We start from the raw sequence: 18,792 nt of genomic DNA, 5'->3' as shown, positions 1-18,792 counted from the left end.
AGTCTCATTAACATTGTTGAACTACAGGCTGCATTCAATAAAATATGATGCCTTGCTTCCATGTAGTACAAAACAGCAATGCTCTGCAAACTATTGACTTCCATGATTTTTTCAAACAGACTTCAGCTGTGTGTGGAAGCTGAACTTACCGTTGTGGAACAATTGTATCAAAGTCATTACAGAGTAGCAAACTGTTTGTATATATTTGTAAAAGTAACATACAGAGTTCCATGGGGGGGATACAATTCTGTATTTGATTCCATAGTGTAGGTTACAAGTCCATAAATTGTGCTATTAACTCTAAATGTTTTAGAGTAATTCTGTAATACTATGTTTAATTCTGCCCTCTTAATTTCTCAAGTGTATATGAATATCAAATTGAGCTCAATTCAGTTAAGATTTCCAGCTCTCAGATATTGATACATATTTTAAATCATTTTTGCATCACACCATGTTAAAAAACCATGCTTAAAATGTAAAAAAAAAAAAAAAAAAGGAAGAAAATAAACTCAACCTTCATTTGAAGTTCAAAGGAATATGGTAACAAGTGTAGCAGAAAAAATGAAAAAAATTGTTTAATTTATTTTACATTTGTACAAATAATAAAACAATATCCAAATGCTGTACACAAAATAATATTAAACAGTGTCAAACAGGACAATCCTGACAGAATACACCTTAATAGTTCAAACCACACAAATGACATAGTGTATACTCAGTAGCAATAGTACTGTGCAGGAATGCTGTTCTCTGTAAACTCTCTTCCTGTTTAATATACATTTAGAACAATTGTGCTTTTTCCTACACAAAGTAACAGTGCTCTTAAAAAAATGTGTGCAATCTAAGGGGACTAAAAAACTGATCCTGCAAAATGCTAAACACTTACATAGGTAGGTTGTGAATACTGTCATGTCTCAAATTAGTCAATGGGAATAAGGAATGTTTAGCACATTACAGGATCAGACCTCAAAGAAACAGATATTGAACCCACAAATTTTTTTTTCTGCCAATTACAGTCAATATAAACATGTTGCAACCTCAAGAGTGTGTTGATTTTATTCTGAAGTAAAAGATTAGTTCCGTGTGGTATTTGCTAATTGTGGTTTGATTTTGCAATGCACATCGTATTGCCCCAACTAGTTCAGCAGATGTTACATTGGGAGTTCATGGGGGAAGGAAGAATAGGCTCAAAGCTGAAAATTTCACAGACATTTTTATCCGTTATTCTCCATTAAACTAAGAGAGACATAGTCCTCACCACAGAAACATTACGATACTAGTTTATTAACCACTTACAACACATTTACCTGAATGAAAAAAAATTCTTTTGCCAAATTTGCTTTTTTATAGAACTGCATGGAAACATCATAACCCATTTCTGGAATTTAGCTTAATTTCAGGATATTAGCAAGAAATTACTCCCGGACATTTTTATATCTTATGTGGAAAGAAGTCAGTCTTTTGAGATCATCCCGAGCCTCATAGCCCCTCCAAATCTCATATTAACAGCAGGTGGGCTCCTTGTCCTTTTGCTTAACTAAGTCAGTGATGAAGTTGGACGATGATATTATTTTTTACGCAGACTGTCTGTGCTCGTTGTGCTGTAGGTGGTATGGAGACGTAAAAACATGAACCCTGTTATGGTAAGACAGTTATTGTTGTGCGTTAAGACCCACACAGTGAAGTTCACCCCGTCCTAGAGCCTCTAGTCCTGTTAAAGTCCTGGGGATTAATCCATTCCTGTCCTCCCTGAGGTAAAAACAGTTACAGAGTAGATATACAATTGTTTAACTGCAGTAAGAAGGGAGCTTAACAGAGGGACAGAGGCACCGTGGAACCCTGGAACATAAATCCTACTCAATGGGCACATCTACATGAGATGCTGACCAAGATATACCACACAGCAGCACATCATAGCATGGACAGTGCTAATATGCTACTGTGCAATATTATTAGGCTACTACACTGTAGTGGCACCTAAAAGATGTTCACCAGTGCTACTGCTCAGTAATTCTGGCTACTGTGCATTTATTACTTGCTAATACAAGTACTAAATAAATATACAGTAATGACTGCACAGTAGCATCTTGTGTAGATGCACCCAGTGATGTTGTTTCCTCTCTCTCTCCTTTAATATCCACTATTTAAACTCAAACTCCTTCACCTATCATTCCATTTTTGTCCCATTGGTTGTACTTGTATCACAAAAGAAGCTGATATTTTGGTGTAATAGGAATTAAAATGACATCTGCTTGTCACTCTTTCTACTTTAATAGATGTTAGAGTATTAAAAAATCCTTTCAATGGAAAAAAGTTTTAGCCAGTGATGACATCCTTTTCTGACTATGACTGACATTTGGGAACAAAGGTAGGAGAAAATTCACAGAATACAAAGTAAAGAGTATGAAAGATATGTGAACAAGCCAAACAGACACTTTTCTAAGCTGCTAGAGCAGTGATCCCTAACTTCACTGGCCCATGGGCAATGCTACTGAGCTAGAAATATACTGTGTGCAACACTATATTTTGCTCTCCCTGTCAACCATAATTAGAGGGTCTTGCAGGCAACATGTTACCCATGTGCCACGAACTGGGGACTACTGGTCTATGGAGCTCAAGGAATTCATATCTCAACAAACAGAAAAATAATCCCTCCATAAAACTGTGGAACAAAAGGCCTTCCTTTACAATAACAAGTATATCTCCCATACTTGTTTTAAATTGTTGCCCTTTAGAAATAGTCTTATAGGGGTTTTCAATTATTCAAGAACAAGCAACTTCAAATACCTCTCTATCACCTTAACCTAAAATAAGTGTAAATCCCCAAATGCAGAGAGCCAAATTCTAAATCCTAAAACAAAACCAAAGTAAACAAAAGCTTTGTGAGAAAAGAAAAAATGCTAATTGTGCCTATATGATGCACAACCTTTAATCTCAGTTTGTTGACTGCAACAGGGAGCACTTTAACCTCCTCTGTGACAGATTTGGCTATTGAGTCTGTGTAATGATGGATTTCCAAGCCATGGTAAGTAAGGAGTGGTGTTCATGAAGTGTGGTTTGGTTCCAAAATGCACATGCATTTTCCCATACCAATTCAAGACCTGAAATATACTGCAAGGGTAGAGAGGGGAGGAGAAAGAACTGTGCCAAGGTTGAAAACTTAACAAGCAAATATATTGTCTAGCATATCTGTACGGGTTTTTTGTGATCTGCCATCCTGTTCAGTACAGTGCAAACATGATGGTTCTTACTTCATTTACATTTCTTTTTTCTGGACAAAACCCATGTTGCACAGATGTTGTGGGCAGGCAGAGACCTAAGCAACATATGAGTGACATGTTCCAAGTATTTTTTGTGAGCTGGTGGGGACACAATGGGCATTATTGGAGACTTGGTACAGCTCCAGAACCATCCTCAAGTAAGATGCAATCAGAAACATAGTGGCAGAAAACACATTCTCCCAGAATCATCTTGTCCAATGCCAGCAGCTGGGATTAGGGAACCCTCATGTGGCCAAGATAATTTTATTTTAATGTGCAATCAGAGAGCATAAAGACTGTATTTGTTCTTTAAAACTAGTTCTTTACTCTTCATGCTACTGCAGTGATGCCCACTGCCTGCTGTTACGTTTCCTGAGATGCACACCAAATTCCAAAAGGAAAGTGTTCAAATTTTTCTTAAATTCTAATGCATTCAGGCACTCTAATTACATGTTTGTGCTATGAAGGGAATAAGGAATGGTTTGGTATTCCACAACCTGCAGAGCCCATTTCCTGTTCCTCATGCCATTTCTAACTGTCTTCTCAGAAATAATAGAAGAGGACAGTTATTCTGTGTGATTAAAAAAAAAGGATTTCAGAAGCACGGATGTAAGAATATTGTAGAATGATGTTATTTTAATCATTTACTTATTAGACTATCAAACTAATATGAGAGGTTTATTGTCCAACACTAGATAACATTCTTATTTAAAAGAACTGTGTTTGACTAACAGTGTCTATATTGTCTATTCAGTTTTTTAAAACCTATTTTAATATGGTAGCTAGATGTTGTGGGGTCTTTTTTTCCTCAAAATTGGACAAAATTTCAGGAACCTATTTTTTTTACCACCTTGGTTTAAAGAAATTAGAGATCCCCCAAAATAATTATTTCTATTTAGTAAACTAGTGTGTTTTAATACAAGAACTATGAAATTGAAAAATTCCTTTTGCCTAAATGGAAATAAAAATCAAATTTAAATATAGCTGAATGCTTGCAATAAACATTATTAGATTTTTCAAAAGAACAAACCTTTCCTGGCAAAGTTAGCTTAGAAAATCTGTTTGAAGCTTCTTCATTCAAACAAGTCAGTCAATATAAATTACAGTAAATAATAATACCCAGAAACATTTTTTTCCTCAGCAGTACAGCAACACAGTACTAAATGTACATGTTTTTTTCATAAAAAGAAAAAAGGTAGCTGTATACAAAAATCAGTGTATCTTTGGTACCAAAAATAAGGGCACCGTCTTGTTACACATATCTTCCCTAATTGACACGTAACAGACAAAACTTTCTTTAAAAATGGCTCAAAAATACTGATCTCTGAGGGTTCTGTTTAGCTGTTACTGACAACTACAGCTAAAAAACAAACAAAAAATTAAAAAAATCCAACGATATGGAGTTTTGGAATTGTGTAACAACCGGATACAACACAATTAAGATTGTTAAAGTATTTGATTTTTTCCCCCAATAATAACCTTTTTCTTCTAAGACAACTATTTGATGACTTCTTTAAACTGTTCATATCATCCTTATAAAATCCCTTTAGGGTTACAATACCCAAATGCAAGAAAAAACCAAACAACAACAACAAGGAACCAGCAACAAAAGACGAGGTTATAATACAAGGTCAGACAGTCCCCTGACTGAAGGCATTTACTTGATCTGCTTGATCTTACAGACTTCACAGCTCTACTAATTCAACCAAGAATTCTTCTGCCAAAGGCTGTTTTATTTCCCCATGGGCAGATTCCATCCACTGGGTATTTCTTCTATAAGCTGTCAGACTACAGTAGCAAGTCAGCAGTAAAAAAGGGCTTATTTGCTGCTTCTTTTTTTTCATGAAGAATGTATCATTGGATCTTGTAAACAGTACTGATTATACATTCAAGCTTTGTTCTTAGTGAAAAGTGGCACTTACTTGAACCCTTGCAGTCAAGATAACTTTCGTTTTATAGCACTTTACAGGTATAATAGCTGGTAATGGACTTCTGATAAACTTCCTTTTCCCAATGGCTTATTGGGTATTGAAATATATCCTCTGTGGTATCCCATTGCCATTTCACAACATCTTTATGATGAAGTGCATATTCAGTATTTTTATTGTACTGTACATGTGCTTTATTGCTGTACACATTTCCCTGTTGTTAGTTTAAGTGCTCCTCTGTTATGTAACATATATAAAGTTTTAAACTCTAATGGCATTCTATGAGGGCTGGCATTAGAAAAATACCGATACTTTAAATCGTCGTAGTAATGATATTTGACTGGTTTTCCATTTAAATCCTTTGGGAATGGCCAGAATCCATACAGATGAATTTCATCACAAAATCTGGTAGCCAGGGTGTACATAAGGAGACCAGTGCTGGGTCTTTTGATATGGACTTTGTTTGTCAGCCAGTACCTGCACAACAAACAAGAAAACACACAGCATGAATCATCCATCCGTGAATCATCCATCTGATGAAAACAGAACGTGAAATAAGCTTGTTTCTATTTTATTATACATATTTTCTTTCATTCATGTTTTTATTGGCTTCATTCACTTCCTTGGCATGGGTCTACATACATTGGGTGGTTTCTTCCTCATTAGGACTTGACTGTAATATCCTTCTTAACTGCTGATGATCCCTAACTTACTCAAGTAATCCCATTGCTGTTCAATGGTATGACTTGTGTCGGTACACATTTTTGTATATAAGGGGTTGACAATCTGGCCTCTAACTCTTCTCTCTTTGTTTTGTACTTGTTAAATCATAGCCAGTTAGCCAGTTTTATAGATCCTCAAATACACAGATTAATTGCTTATGCAAAAGTAGGGGCTCAATTATAAAAATTTTTGTGCAATGATCTTCAGTTTCCCTTTGAAAATAAAATTGTTTCATTATATTCTGTTCAAATGTTATAGTTAACGTTTGATTCATTATTCATTTCTTGGTGTAGCATAAAAATTAACAATTTAAAGTAATACTTTAACTCTTTAATTTCATTTCATTTCTTTTACCAGTGACCAGTCAATAACTATTTTACTTACTGATAAATTATTCTACCTTTGATTGTTGTCTATACACGTACTAAAGAAACCCCATGTATTGTATAATACATCTGCCAACTTGATATATGAATCTGTGGGTGAAATCAAAACTGTGACAAATAAGATGCATCGAATACAGCAATCAAAAGTACTATGTAGCACTATAGCTAGAGTATTCCTTTGGTTTTCAGTAAGCTCTCAATTCCAAACACAACAATAAAAATATATAGCTCAAGAGATTTTGTACTGGATGTCATTAGTCATAAGTTTCTCAGGATTTGTAAGTATATATAGGTGATGATTCAAGCCATATCAGCTACAAAAGTTGGTACAAAGAGTGATAGACAGAGAAAGCAGCATAAGGATGTATAGCATCTACTAAATTTAGGCTTTGTTCCTCTTGTATCAGAAAACAATCTTGACTTCTGGCAATTCGATCAGAAAACAATTCAAGTCTCTTTTCTGGTATATTTTTAATAAATCTAAGGAAATGTATTCTGGAAGCCACTACTGAGCTAAAACATTTGTCGACAGAATTTATTTTCTTGATTTTATTCAAGTTTTCCTATGGTTAGTTTTTAAGTGACAGATGTGCCAATATTTTCACAGGATCTAGTTATGAGGAAGTAAACTTTTTTTTTAAAGTTGTTATGACCAATGGAATGAAGCCATCTGGCATGAAGATACTGCTATACTGGCATATGTCAATTCAATTCGGAAAAAAAGGAAATAGATCAGGTTTATAGTAACTTGAGGCTGAAGAAAGGCCACCCAAGTGAGGATTTGCAGTTGAGTTCCAAACATGATCTCAAGCTCTCAAGGCTAGCAGATGCTGAAAAATGCTGGTAACTTGCTCAGTGCAACAAATGGAGAACCATCACCTATGTGCTATGTGACCTACCTGTTCACCTTGTACTAACAGACAAATAGTCTCAGAGTATTATAGTCTGCATCTATAAAATTGGAATAATGACATTTACCCTCCTTTGTAAAATATGCAGAGATCTCTGACTGAAAGTGTTAAGTGAGAGCTGTCTTATTACTAATATTGAAACAAAAATGGTCTGACTTGTTCTGAATACTTATAAATCCTACTTAAATTAATGAGATTTTATGTAGAGATGCACTGATACATAGGTCCAATATTGAATAGGTACTGTTATAAAGAAAACTGGCTGTATCAGATATCAGAACAATGGGGCCAATAATTTGGCTGATAAATGCCTGTGCTGTGTGCAGCAGCAGCCACAGCCGCAACACAGTACTCAGGCAGTGAGGAGCATAGCCAGCAGCATGGACAGCTGCCTCCAGCTGGTAAGTCTGGTGTTGTGGAAGGAGAGGGGGAAGCAAATCAACTCTCCCCACAGTGTGGGAGGGGCCAGGGGCAGGTGCTGCCCAGACTGGGAGGGGAAAGCCACGGCTTGTGGGGGCCAGGGGCAGGTGCTGCCCAGGCGGAGGGGACGAAGCCGTGGCTCATGGGGGTGTGCGGGGAGGTAGCTCCTGCCACTGCTTGCACTCTGGGAGATCATGGGGGGCATGTGTCCTCTGGATCTGCATGGGTTGGGATGGGCTACAGCCAGGGCTGCATGGGGATCTTCTTGGCTGGGGCTGGGCTTGGAGAGGGCACCAGCAGCTCTGGGAGGATGCTGCATCCACCCCAAATTTTGCCCCTGCTCCACTCCCAGTGCTGCAGCCACCAGCTGCCCAGCACACCCCCACTCAACGGCCCCCACCTCCACCCATGCACTGGGAAAAGCAGGAGCTGCACCGAGCAGCTGGCAGTGGCACTGGGAACAAAGCGACAGTGAAATCTGGGGTGTATGTAGCATCCTCCCAGCGCCACCGGCACTTGCTCCAAGCCCAGTCCCCACCAAGAAGAGCCCTGCACAGTCCCAGCTGCAACCCACCCACCCCCCACCCCATGCAGGTCCGGGGGGGGACATGTTCCCCTCCCCATGCCCTCCAGGGATGCAAGCAGTGGCTGGATCTGCCTCCCCCCCCATGAACCACAGCTCCAGCCCCACCCTACCTGGGCAGTGCCTGCCCCTGTCCCCTCCCTCACCATTGGGTGCATTGATCTGCCTCCCCCATGCCCTTTCCCTTCCCCTCCCCTTCCACCACACTGGACTTACCAGCTGGAGGCAGCTGTATTGGAAATTGGATCGGTATCAGCCAATATGCCTCCTTAAATATTGACTATTGGTATCGGCCCCAAAAATCTCTATCGGTGCACCCCTAGATTTATGACTTTCTCATTGATGAAAATCAGATCACTTTAATTTGGGAACTAAAACAGGATTTAGAGCTTCAGATTTAGAGTTTTCAGATGGACAAATGGGCTTTAGTCAGAGTTAAGCATCGAACTGTCAGTATCTTTAAAAGTCTTCACCATCCTATTATTTTTAAAGCAACAAGTTTAAAATAGAGTACCATTATTAAGAAAAGAGTTTTTAATCTATCACAAGCTTGGCCAGGACCTCCCTTCATACTTAAAGACATGATGTTTGTATAGTACTTTGAAGTGACCACATTCCATAAAAGTTAGTTAATGTTGGAATGATAGGCCATGATGATCCAGAAATTATGAGCGAGACAAGGATTGTTGTGGGTGATATCTGTTATTGGACTAACTGTATGGTTGGGATAGACATGCTTTCAAATCCCTGATAAAGAACATTTCTCATTAGAAGCTTGTCTAAATCTACACCAACTATGAGGTTGGTCTAATATAAGGTATTACACACAACATTCCTTGCCTCTCCCGTAAGAGCTATGTGTTGTTGCTGTTTGGAATGTAGATTTATTTTTGTAGGAGTATATGACCACTATTGTGAACTCACATTTGCCCAGATGAATAAGCATGGGAAAAATTTAGTTCTAAGTAATACAGAGTATGACTTCAGAGCAGTTCATAAGATACTAAAAATATTAATTCTTCAGAAACTGGCCTTTTCAGTTTCAACCCTAGCCCTAACCATGGTGCTGCTGCACTGAAGTCTGAATTGGCCCTTGGTTAGACTCTAGTTGCTTTCAAGTTCAAGAATCTAACCTTGATTTAAAAAGGACATTATATACACATACACATTAACATACACATAGCAGGTATATATATATATAGAGAGAGAGAGAGAGAGACAGCAACTTCTCAAAACAAGACAAATATCATACAAAAGACACACACATAATATGTTTACATAATATATACACTATATATAAATATTGTGTATATTATATACACAATATATCAATATCTATATATAGAGATATAAATATATTGTGTATCTATAGTGTATAAATATCTCTTTTGTATGATGCTCATATCGTTTTGAGAAGTTGCCTGCTTCTGTGAGTTAAAACCTGCTCCAATATAAACAGACATTATACATACTATGTGTGTATGTGTGTGTGTGTACACACACACACACACACACACACACATAAACACACACACACACATCATTACAGTAAATAATAATACCCAGAAAAAAAATTCCTCAGCAGTACAGCAACACAGTACTAAATATACATGTTTTTTCATAAACAGAAAAAGGTACCTGCTTCAAACAGATTCATAAAAAAAATAAAAATAAAGGACACTGTGTGTGTATCTACATACATATATACACATATATGCACACACACCTATCTACACACACACACACACACCAGGCATGTCTCTCTTAAGTAAGTTTAACCTAAAATCACCATGTTTAAGGCACATTAAAGGCATGCATTTGCATGTGTGCACCCTTAATGCACCTTTAAAATGGCACTTTAAAGCTATGTGAGCCTAAATTTGATACCTGCACAAAGCAGGTATCAAATTTAGGTGTGAATAGCTAAGTCACAATGGAGCATTTGTAGATGTGCTAATGCTCATTAATGTGGTGTGCATCAATGGATAAACACCATGTTATGGCACATTAGCGCACCTGCATGTGTGCTAATGCAACTTAGCTATTCACACCTAAATGTAATGTGCCTTAATGCACATTAGCGTGTCCATGTGTAGACACATACCTAAATCACCTAAATGTACCTTAAGCAAAGGTGCATTGCATTTAGGTGCATGTAGATACATGTGTAGACATGGCCACTGTGTATAAATATGTCTTTTGCAAGATACTCATATTGTTTAAAAAAGTTGCCTGATTCTGTGAGCTGAAAGCTTCCGGCCTTGTTACTCCAATCACAGATACTCCAAAGATATTGAAAGATGTAACTCAGATGTGTTTGGCCTTAAAAAATGTTAATGAGCACAAATTAAGAAAGCAAATACCATATATATGTATGTGTGTGTAGGTAAAACAATTGCATACTGTTCTTGTTTTCATTAACCATCATTTTTAGGCAGGAGAGACCTCTTAAAATATTCCCACAATCATCTGCTTCCTCCTCAGAGAGATTAACTCCAATCTTCTAAAGCTGCATGAACAGAAGACATAGAGGGTATTTGGGACATTTTTCAAACAAGTACCAGGTTCCTTAGCTGAAAGCAATGTCTGATTAGACTCCCTGGGCACATCTACACGTGAAATTAAGGCATTGCAATAAACTCTGGTGGATATCACTGGAATTGCTCCCAGGTGCCTCATTTATACAGGTGCTTAGGACTGCAGCAGCCTCAGCTGACAGGGGGCTCTAGGGGTCAGCCTGACAGCTCAGGACTGCTCCAAACTAGCTGTGTGTGCTGTGGAGGAGCTGGCTGGAGCACAAGGGTGCTCCAGTGTGGGCTAGCTGGCAGGCAGCCCCCACACTAAAGCACCCTTGTGCCCCAACCACCCCCATCAATGCCTACATGTGCATTGCTGCACACTAAAGAATGCCACCGTAGGATAGTATTTGTGTTTACAAGTACTAACCTACAGCAGAGTTAATTAGTTTACTGTGACCTAATAGGGCCACATGTGTAGATGCAGAGACTTCACTGTGGAGCAAGTTAGGCAGCTCCACAGTAAACATCTCATGTATATGCACCCCCTAAGTCACAATATGAGAAACTTGTTGAACTTCAGTTTGTAGATACAGATACAAAAGTATAGGCTCAAATCAAAATACAGGTATTTTCCCTCAGCAAAGACTGGTATTAGCCTATGCAGAATTGATGTCAACTCCAATCCAACTACAAGCAGGTGGTTACAAAGTCAACCTACCAGTCTAATACATAGTTGCTTTGAAATAAATAGTAGAATCTTGATGTTTCACCATGCTGGTCCTCTGTGAATCATTATGACCTTATGTGAATTATACTTATGATAAGGAGTGCACCGATAGAAATTTTTGGGGCCAATTCCAATAGCTGATATTTAAGGAGGCATATCAACTGATACCGATCCAATTTCCAACACAGCTGCCTCCAGCTGATAAGTCCGGTGTGGTGAAAGGGGAGGGAGGAGGGAAGGGGTATGGGGGGCAGATCAATGCCCCCTGTGGGGCTTTTGCCACTGCTTGCACCCTGGGGGGGTGCCCCCAGATCTGCACATGGTGGGATGGGGGGGGGGGGGGGCTGCATGGGGCTCTTCTGTGCAGGGGCTGGGCTCAGAGTGGGTGCTGGAGGTGATGGGAGGATGCTATATCCACCCTAAATTTTGCTGCCACTCCACTCCCAGTGCCACCACTGCCAGTCACCTGGCACAGCCCTGGCTGAATGTCCCGCATCCACCCATGTGCTGGGAAGAGCCAGGACTGTGCCAGGGAGCTGGCAGTGGCAGCACTGGGAGCAGAGCGGCAGCAAAATTTGGGGTGGATGCAGCATCCTTTCAGCTCCCTTTGGGGACCATTTCAAGCCCAGCCCCCACCAAGAAGAGCCTCATGCAACCCCAGCTGCAGCCTGCCCCACCCCATCCTGCACAGATCTGGAGGCAGCCCACCCCCCCGGGGTGCAAAGAGAGGCAGCAGCTGCCCCACCAAAGAGCTGCAGCTCGGCCCCTCCACCCCACCTGGGCAGCACCTGCCCCTGCCCCCTCCTTCACCACGGGGGGAGTTGATCTGCCCCCCCCATGCCCCTTCCCTTCCCCCTCCCCTTCCACCACACCAGACCTACCAGCTGGAGGCAGCTGTCCACGTTGCCGGCTCTGCTCCTCACTGCCCGAGTGCTGCACTGTGGCTGCGCACAGCACGGGCATTTATTGGCCAGATTATCGGCCCCATTGGGCTGATATCCAATACAGCCAGTTTTCTTTACATTGGTACCAATCCAATATCGGACCAATGTATCCGTGCACCTCTACTTATGGTGGTATAACAAGATCAAGCCTTACAGAAGTAAATTTACAATGCAAAAGTAGTTACATATTTTTGGCAGAATGAATTAGTGCAAATTACCTCCAAGCGAAAGAAAGTAGTTTTGGAAGTGATGAAAAAGAAGCATATCTGAGCCTATAGTCTATTGTCAGTAGAATTCACAACAGGAATTAAAAGCCTATAACGATTTTTTTCTGTTACCTGTCAAAACCCTTTCCCAAATCATACTAAAAATAATGTAATTCTTGGATCTCTCGCACAAAGAAGAAAGGCGCTCAAATTAACACTCCACGCTGAACATATAGTATTGACTGAAATTTATAGCTGGACTTTACAACTTGAGATCAACTCTACTACAGATCATAAGAATATAAGTACAATGATGAAAGGAATAAAAAGTGAGAAGCAAAACCTTCTACAGAAACCATATTTGTCATCAGTCAAGAATAAATATATCTCACCTTTGCAACACCCCAACTCCACCCTCTGTTTGAATTAATAGACTTGCCCTTTTTTCATACCTTATTTTGAGTTATGTCCCTAAACTGTTTTTTTTTTGGAAATCCTTAATTCTGCAAATAACTGCAGTGATTGATTAGCGTAGTGTACCTGTTCCTTTCCAAACATGAGGGGCAAAGATTTCTTAGGGTGATATATTTTATTGGGTCAACTGTATATTTAGGATGGAGTTAGACAGACTTTCAAATTGCAAGACATTCTGAGCAGAACAAGCAGAAGGTAGTGTAGATTTGCACTTTATAAGCTAACCAAAGTGTGTATGCGTGTGTCTGTGAGCATGCATGCATATGTGCATACAAACACACACACACACAGCACAAACTTTCATGAGCTATAGTTCACTTGATCAGACGCTGTTGTCAGAAGCTATCCTGCCTACTACTTGATTTCAGACTAACATGGCTAACTACAGCTGTCTGATCAGACTAAGCCAAGCACAGAGGTAATTTCATTTGCCAGGTCCAAACAAGGACCTAGGCCACAACACCTAGCTTTTATGTCTCTGGCACCTGAAATTGAATCCAAAGTCCTGAGTTAAGTGCCTATCAATGTTAGAATGTGCCTACCATTCTCAGAAAGTAGATCCAGAAACTCCTCAGCTAAGCTCTGGAGCCAACCAATAGGAAATGTTTAGCACTGAATTTCCCTCTCTAAGGTTTAGGTGCCTCTATGTACTGGAAATCCAAGAGTAGCTGCCTACATGCAAGGTTCATTCTTTGCATGGGCAGAAGAGCAAGCAAGCAAGAAAAAGAATGTGTTTGCATCCTATTAGTTAGGACAGTCATCCGGATGGAGAATCTGAGTTTTGGCCCCCACCACCATTGATAATGCAAAATGCATAAATGGTCCAAGAAAAATGGAAGGAAGGTTAGGACCTGAGGGTTACAGTGAACAGTAATGGATATGAGCCAACAGTGTTTCTTGTTGTGAAGAAGGCTAATAGAATGCTGGACTGCATTAGTAGGAGCACTGCCTGCAGAGCATGGGCAACTGATGCCTCCCGAGTCTGGGGGGGCACCAGATCGCGACCAGTGAGGGGAGGGGGTCCCCCAGTGACCCATTGCCTACTGAGTGAGGGGTCCCCCAGTGGCCAATTGCCGAGCCAGTGGCTGGCACTTCCAGAGGGTGCACAGCCGATCTCAGGCCGATATGCACCCCCCGACGCATCATCAATGCTGCAGAGTGAGGGAAGTGATTCTTCCTTTCTATTCAGCACAGGTGAGGCCACATCTGGAGTCCTGTATCCAGTTCTGGGTTCCCACTACAGAAAGGCTGTGGACAAACTGGAGAGAGTCCAGCAGAAGGCAACTAAAATGGTTAGAGGTCTGCGGCATATGACTTATAAGGAGAGGCTGGGGGAACTTAGCTTATTTAAGTCTGGAGAAGAGAAGACTGAGGGTGGATTTAATAGTAGCCTTCAACTACCTGAAGGGTGGTTCCAAAGAGGATGGAGCTGGACTGTTCTCAGTGGTGGCAGATGATAGAACAAGGAGCAATGGTCTCAAGTTGCAGCAAAAGAAATTTAGGTTAGATATTTGGAAAAACTGTCACTAGGAGGGTAGCAAAACACTGGGGCAGGTTACTCAGAGAGGTTGTGGACTCTCCATCCTTGGAGGTTTTTAAGACCTGGATAGACAAAATCCATCCTTGGCTAGGATGATCTAGTTGGGGTAGTCCTGCTTTGAGCAGAGGGTTGGACTAGATGGCCTCCTGAGGTTGCTTACTAATCTAATTGTCTATGATTCTATGATTATTTCATAGAATGCATACTTTATAGCTGGGGTCTCTGGGTTTCCCCTCCCGGTTATACTTCCTGTGCCTACTCCAGTTCAGCAGAGGAGGCTGCTGCAGCCAGTGAGTCAGGAGAGCAGGGCTGGGGAGAGGGGAGGGAGGCTGCTTGTATGCATGGAGTAGTAGGGAAGGGGGCCATGGATGTGGTCCCATGCACCACTTCAGTAGGGATCTAAGGGCTTCTCAAAGAAAAGTTATCCAACATCACAATGTAAGCCTACAATTGGCACAGGCCTAGGAATATGTCACCTTTACCCTAAATTTTCCCATTCTCGCCCCTGCCTAAGTTTTGAACAGACATCAAAGAACTGAACTATTTCCCTCCCTCATCCAAACTCTCTCTTGGCTCCCAGAAGCAATATCAACAAGCAAAGCTGCTCACAATAGAAGTGCATAGCAGTAATTTGCCAATTTAAAACCTTCCTGATTAGTCATGTAAAAATGGATGTCATTAGCAAAATGCTGTTTGGTTAGTGGCATTAAACAATAATTACCATACAGAGAATTATCTACATTTAAAGTTGACTTAGTCATTAAATCTTGCATTATGCAATATTAATTACATTACATAGTACATTAATATTTTTAGGTAATTTATTTATGTGCTGCAAAAATAATATAATGTAAAAAAAATTATGTAAACTGGTGTGTTTTCATTTTCACTGTGCAACATTAAGAATAATTCCTTTAGAAAGTTACAAAATATTTAACTGCATAATTTGCATTGAATTTCTGTTGCAGAAGTATATCAGTGTAGAAAAGGAGTAAGACATTTTGCAGTTTTAGAACAATGTTTATATTAGCCTCTGGAAAAAAAAAAATATTGTAATAGAAAGGAGAGGATGGATTTGTCTAACAATACTTGTCCTAAACTTCTTGCATTATCCAGGTAGTGGCAAAATTATGACACAAGTCTTTTGGTATGGAAGTCTTTCCCCCCCTCTGCCCCTCCGCAAGAGGAAATGCTTATGTAGATACTAAAACCAACAAACATTATATTGTAAAAATCATTACACTACAATTGTGTATAAGAAGCAAAACAACTATAAATCTGAATTGATATGGTCTACAAAACTGAGGTGAGGGTAGGTTTAATTTCACATTTTTCACGCAATTTTATTGCATAACTAAAAAGTGACATTATATTGAAAAAATGCAAAAGCATTACATGATTGCTACTGGAGAATGGTGTATTTGTTTTCTTGGCACATGTCCTGTAGTATTGTGAAACTAGGATGAATTATAGTACCTTGGACTGGTGAGATCCCAGCTCTCTCTCTCTCTCTCTCTCTCTCTCTTTTCTCTCTAGGCATAAATTTCTGAACCTGAACTGTACTAGTTAAGCTTGAGCTAAGTTTCCCCAAATACTTAGTGAAACCAGGGTAATACTGTAATTGTTTGTGTTTGTTTTTCTTTTGCATGTCTATTACTACTAGGTACCATTATATAATTCATATACTTAGTAATAAATAACTTTTATAGTCAAACTGATAGTAACTGGGTATATTTTTCCTTCTCTGCTTCCCTTTCCTCCCGTACTCTGCAGCAATGCTTCTTTTACCTAAGCTAAAGATCCCTGTGAAGCTCAAAAATACTGTGGGGTCTGCTCATCAAGAGGCCAAAGACTGGGATGTGCTGAGTTTGAAACACATAAGGGGATCAGCTTGTACAGGCTGATTGACCCAGTTTGACTCAGACGTGCCCTTATGAACAAAATGCTGGCCCATGAGGGTGTCAGCTGGACACCCAGCCAGATTCAGAGGGATTCTGTTCACCTGTGTGCTTGTGTCTGACTGCAGTTTATTGTTGCTCTGATGAACTGATTCTCAGCATATGAGGGTGTCAGCCTGTCCATGGTGATCAACCCGTCCGGGTCAGGCGTGTCACATTAATCTGTGTGTGTGTTTGTGTGTGTATGACTGATTTGGTGACTGGAGGAACCCAGCCCCATTGAAACCTGAGTCCTGCAAGATAGCTCCATTGGGGGTGAGGGCTTGCAGAAGGGAGAGATACAGCTCCGTACAGAAACACAAGTAACACAAGCAGCACATTGACAGAATTACCAAGACCCTAGAAATGTATCCCTAATAAATGAGCACCGCCTCCCCCCCCCTCAAAGTAATGGGCAAATCTGGTAATAGCTCAGAGGCATAAGTAGAGAGCAGAATGGGAAAATAAGTGGGGAGGGAAGCTGCCACTAAGCATGGAGGGGAAGTAAGGAGGTGCCAAAAGTGGCAGTTGGGGGAGTGAAAGTACTTGCTTTTGGACTTTAAATAGTCCCCAGCTGTTACTACCATGGTGTGCTGTAGACTCCACAGAAGACCTCGGTGTCTAGGGCTGCTGGAACCAGAGCTGCTGAGCTACACTATGGAAAGCGGGGAAAGGTGTGATTATGCCCCATAAACCTTCTGAGTCTGCCTCTCACTCCTTGTCCAAATCTTCTTTCATGGACTACTTGATCAGTTTCGGTGATCTTTACCTCCTTCAGCTTGGCTTCTAGTCTCAGACCATTAATACAGCCCCACTTTTTGCCTCTGACCCCAGGTCTTTATTAGATCTCACTTCCTCTCATTTTCTTCTCTCACTCCTTTGGTTCCCATTCTCATGAATCAACTAATCCAAATCTCTTCTCAAACTGAAATCCTAGTTTCACTCTATCTCTACCAACTTCCAGCCCCATTCTATGGCCCATCCCAGACTCCTCCACCTACCCATCTAGTTTCCTTACCCATCCTGCAGCCCTGACTCTTTTTCCCTCTGCAGTCAAATTTGATAGCTTCATCCTCCATCCTCAATGGATGTGTCTACACAAGATGTATTAATGCGCATTAGCCTAAGTTAACATGCATTACAAGCATGCATCTACATGTGCAAGCCCTTAATGTGCACTAACTTAACCTAATTGCACCTAAATTTGATACCTGCAAATGCATTAATCAAATTTAGGTGATTATTTGATGCACATTAACGTGCGTGTAGATGTGACCCGGCCCTAACTTTAATGCCGGGTCTTCCCTGCCACTACAGGGCCAGCCTAATCTCAGCCCCAGGGAACATCCAGGGGCTGGGGTGCTGGGCACCTGCTTTGGGGCCCTGCCCCCTAGGCCCACCCCTACAGCCCCCCACTCTAGGCTTGAAGACCCAAAATGTTGTAAATAATTCTACCCTTGTATATTGTTTCCCACTTGTAAATGGGCTTTTTATCATTGGTGGGTGGGGAGGGTGCTAGAGGGGCTCTGTTGGTTGAGGGGGCAATGGGGAAGGGAAGGAGGGGTTCTGTTTGTTGAGGGGGGAGGGGAGAGGGGAGAGGGATGGGGATGGGTGTTGTAAGGGTAAATCAAGCTTTTTTGTTTCACCCATTTTTGTGTCTTGAAAGTGGTGCTGGGACTGGGCAGGGGGTAGGGGGTATTGGAACAGTGGGAAAGGGAAGATAGAGCAGGGAGTGCAGGAGGAGGGGGTCAGGCAAGGCCTCCTGCAGCTGATGCTCTGGCCCCCAGTGGTGAGTGTGTGGCTGGCCTGGGGCCTGGCAGGGGGTGGCCTGTTGGGGCCAGCCAGACAAGCACCATGGCCAGCAGGAGTGTGGGGCACTGGTTGTTGCTGTAAGGGGCCAGGCTGGAGCAGCAGGCACTGAGAGGCAGGGGCAGGGTCATATAAAATTTTAGTGCAAATTCTTATTGTTAGGTAATGTTAAAAGCAAGCAAAAACAGATTCTTAAAATGGACAGCATTAGGTGACTTGAGTGATAGGTAATTATTCCAATAGACTGCTTATTAATAGCTTGTTTATTTAGCCACATCTCATGAGAGTTTTCATTCCCCTGATCACCCTAGGGCTGCATCCAGATGTTTGCTTCCAGCAGTATAAATAGTAGTGGCACAAATTTGTGCTACTACTTTGAGTTTGAGTGCATGCCCCTGCATGTGTGCTTTGTTGTGGGACACATT

At 41.0% G+C, this 18,792-nt stretch overlaps 1 protein-coding gene across 1 annotated transcript in view; it reads right to left on the bottom strand.

The window, feature by feature from the left end:
* Positions 1 to 550: 550 nt before the first annotated feature.
* ST8SIA4 (ST8 alpha-N-acetyl-neuraminide alpha-2,8-sialyltransferase 4) overlaps positions 551 to 18,792 on the bottom strand; it is a 123,870-nt gene continuing 105,628 nt past the window's right edge. The window contains exon 5 of the mRNA XM_006270395.4: positions 551 to 5,665. Within this exon, the coding sequence (XP_006270457.1) occupies positions 5,383 to 5,665 (283 nt within the window). The 3' untranslated portion in view covers positions 551 to 5,382. The remainder of the gene's footprint in view (positions 5,666 to 18,792) is intronic.

Source organism: Alligator mississippiensis, chromosome 3 (assembly GCF_030867095.1).
Source record: "Alligator mississippiensis isolate rAllMis1 chromosome 3, rAllMis1, whole genome shotgun sequence".
NCBI classification, from domain to species: Eukaryota; Metazoa; Chordata; order Crocodylia; family Alligatoridae; genus Alligator; species Alligator mississippiensis.
The sequence above is the reverse complement of the archived record's forward strand: the minus strand, read 5'-3'. Positions and strand labels throughout refer to the sequence as shown.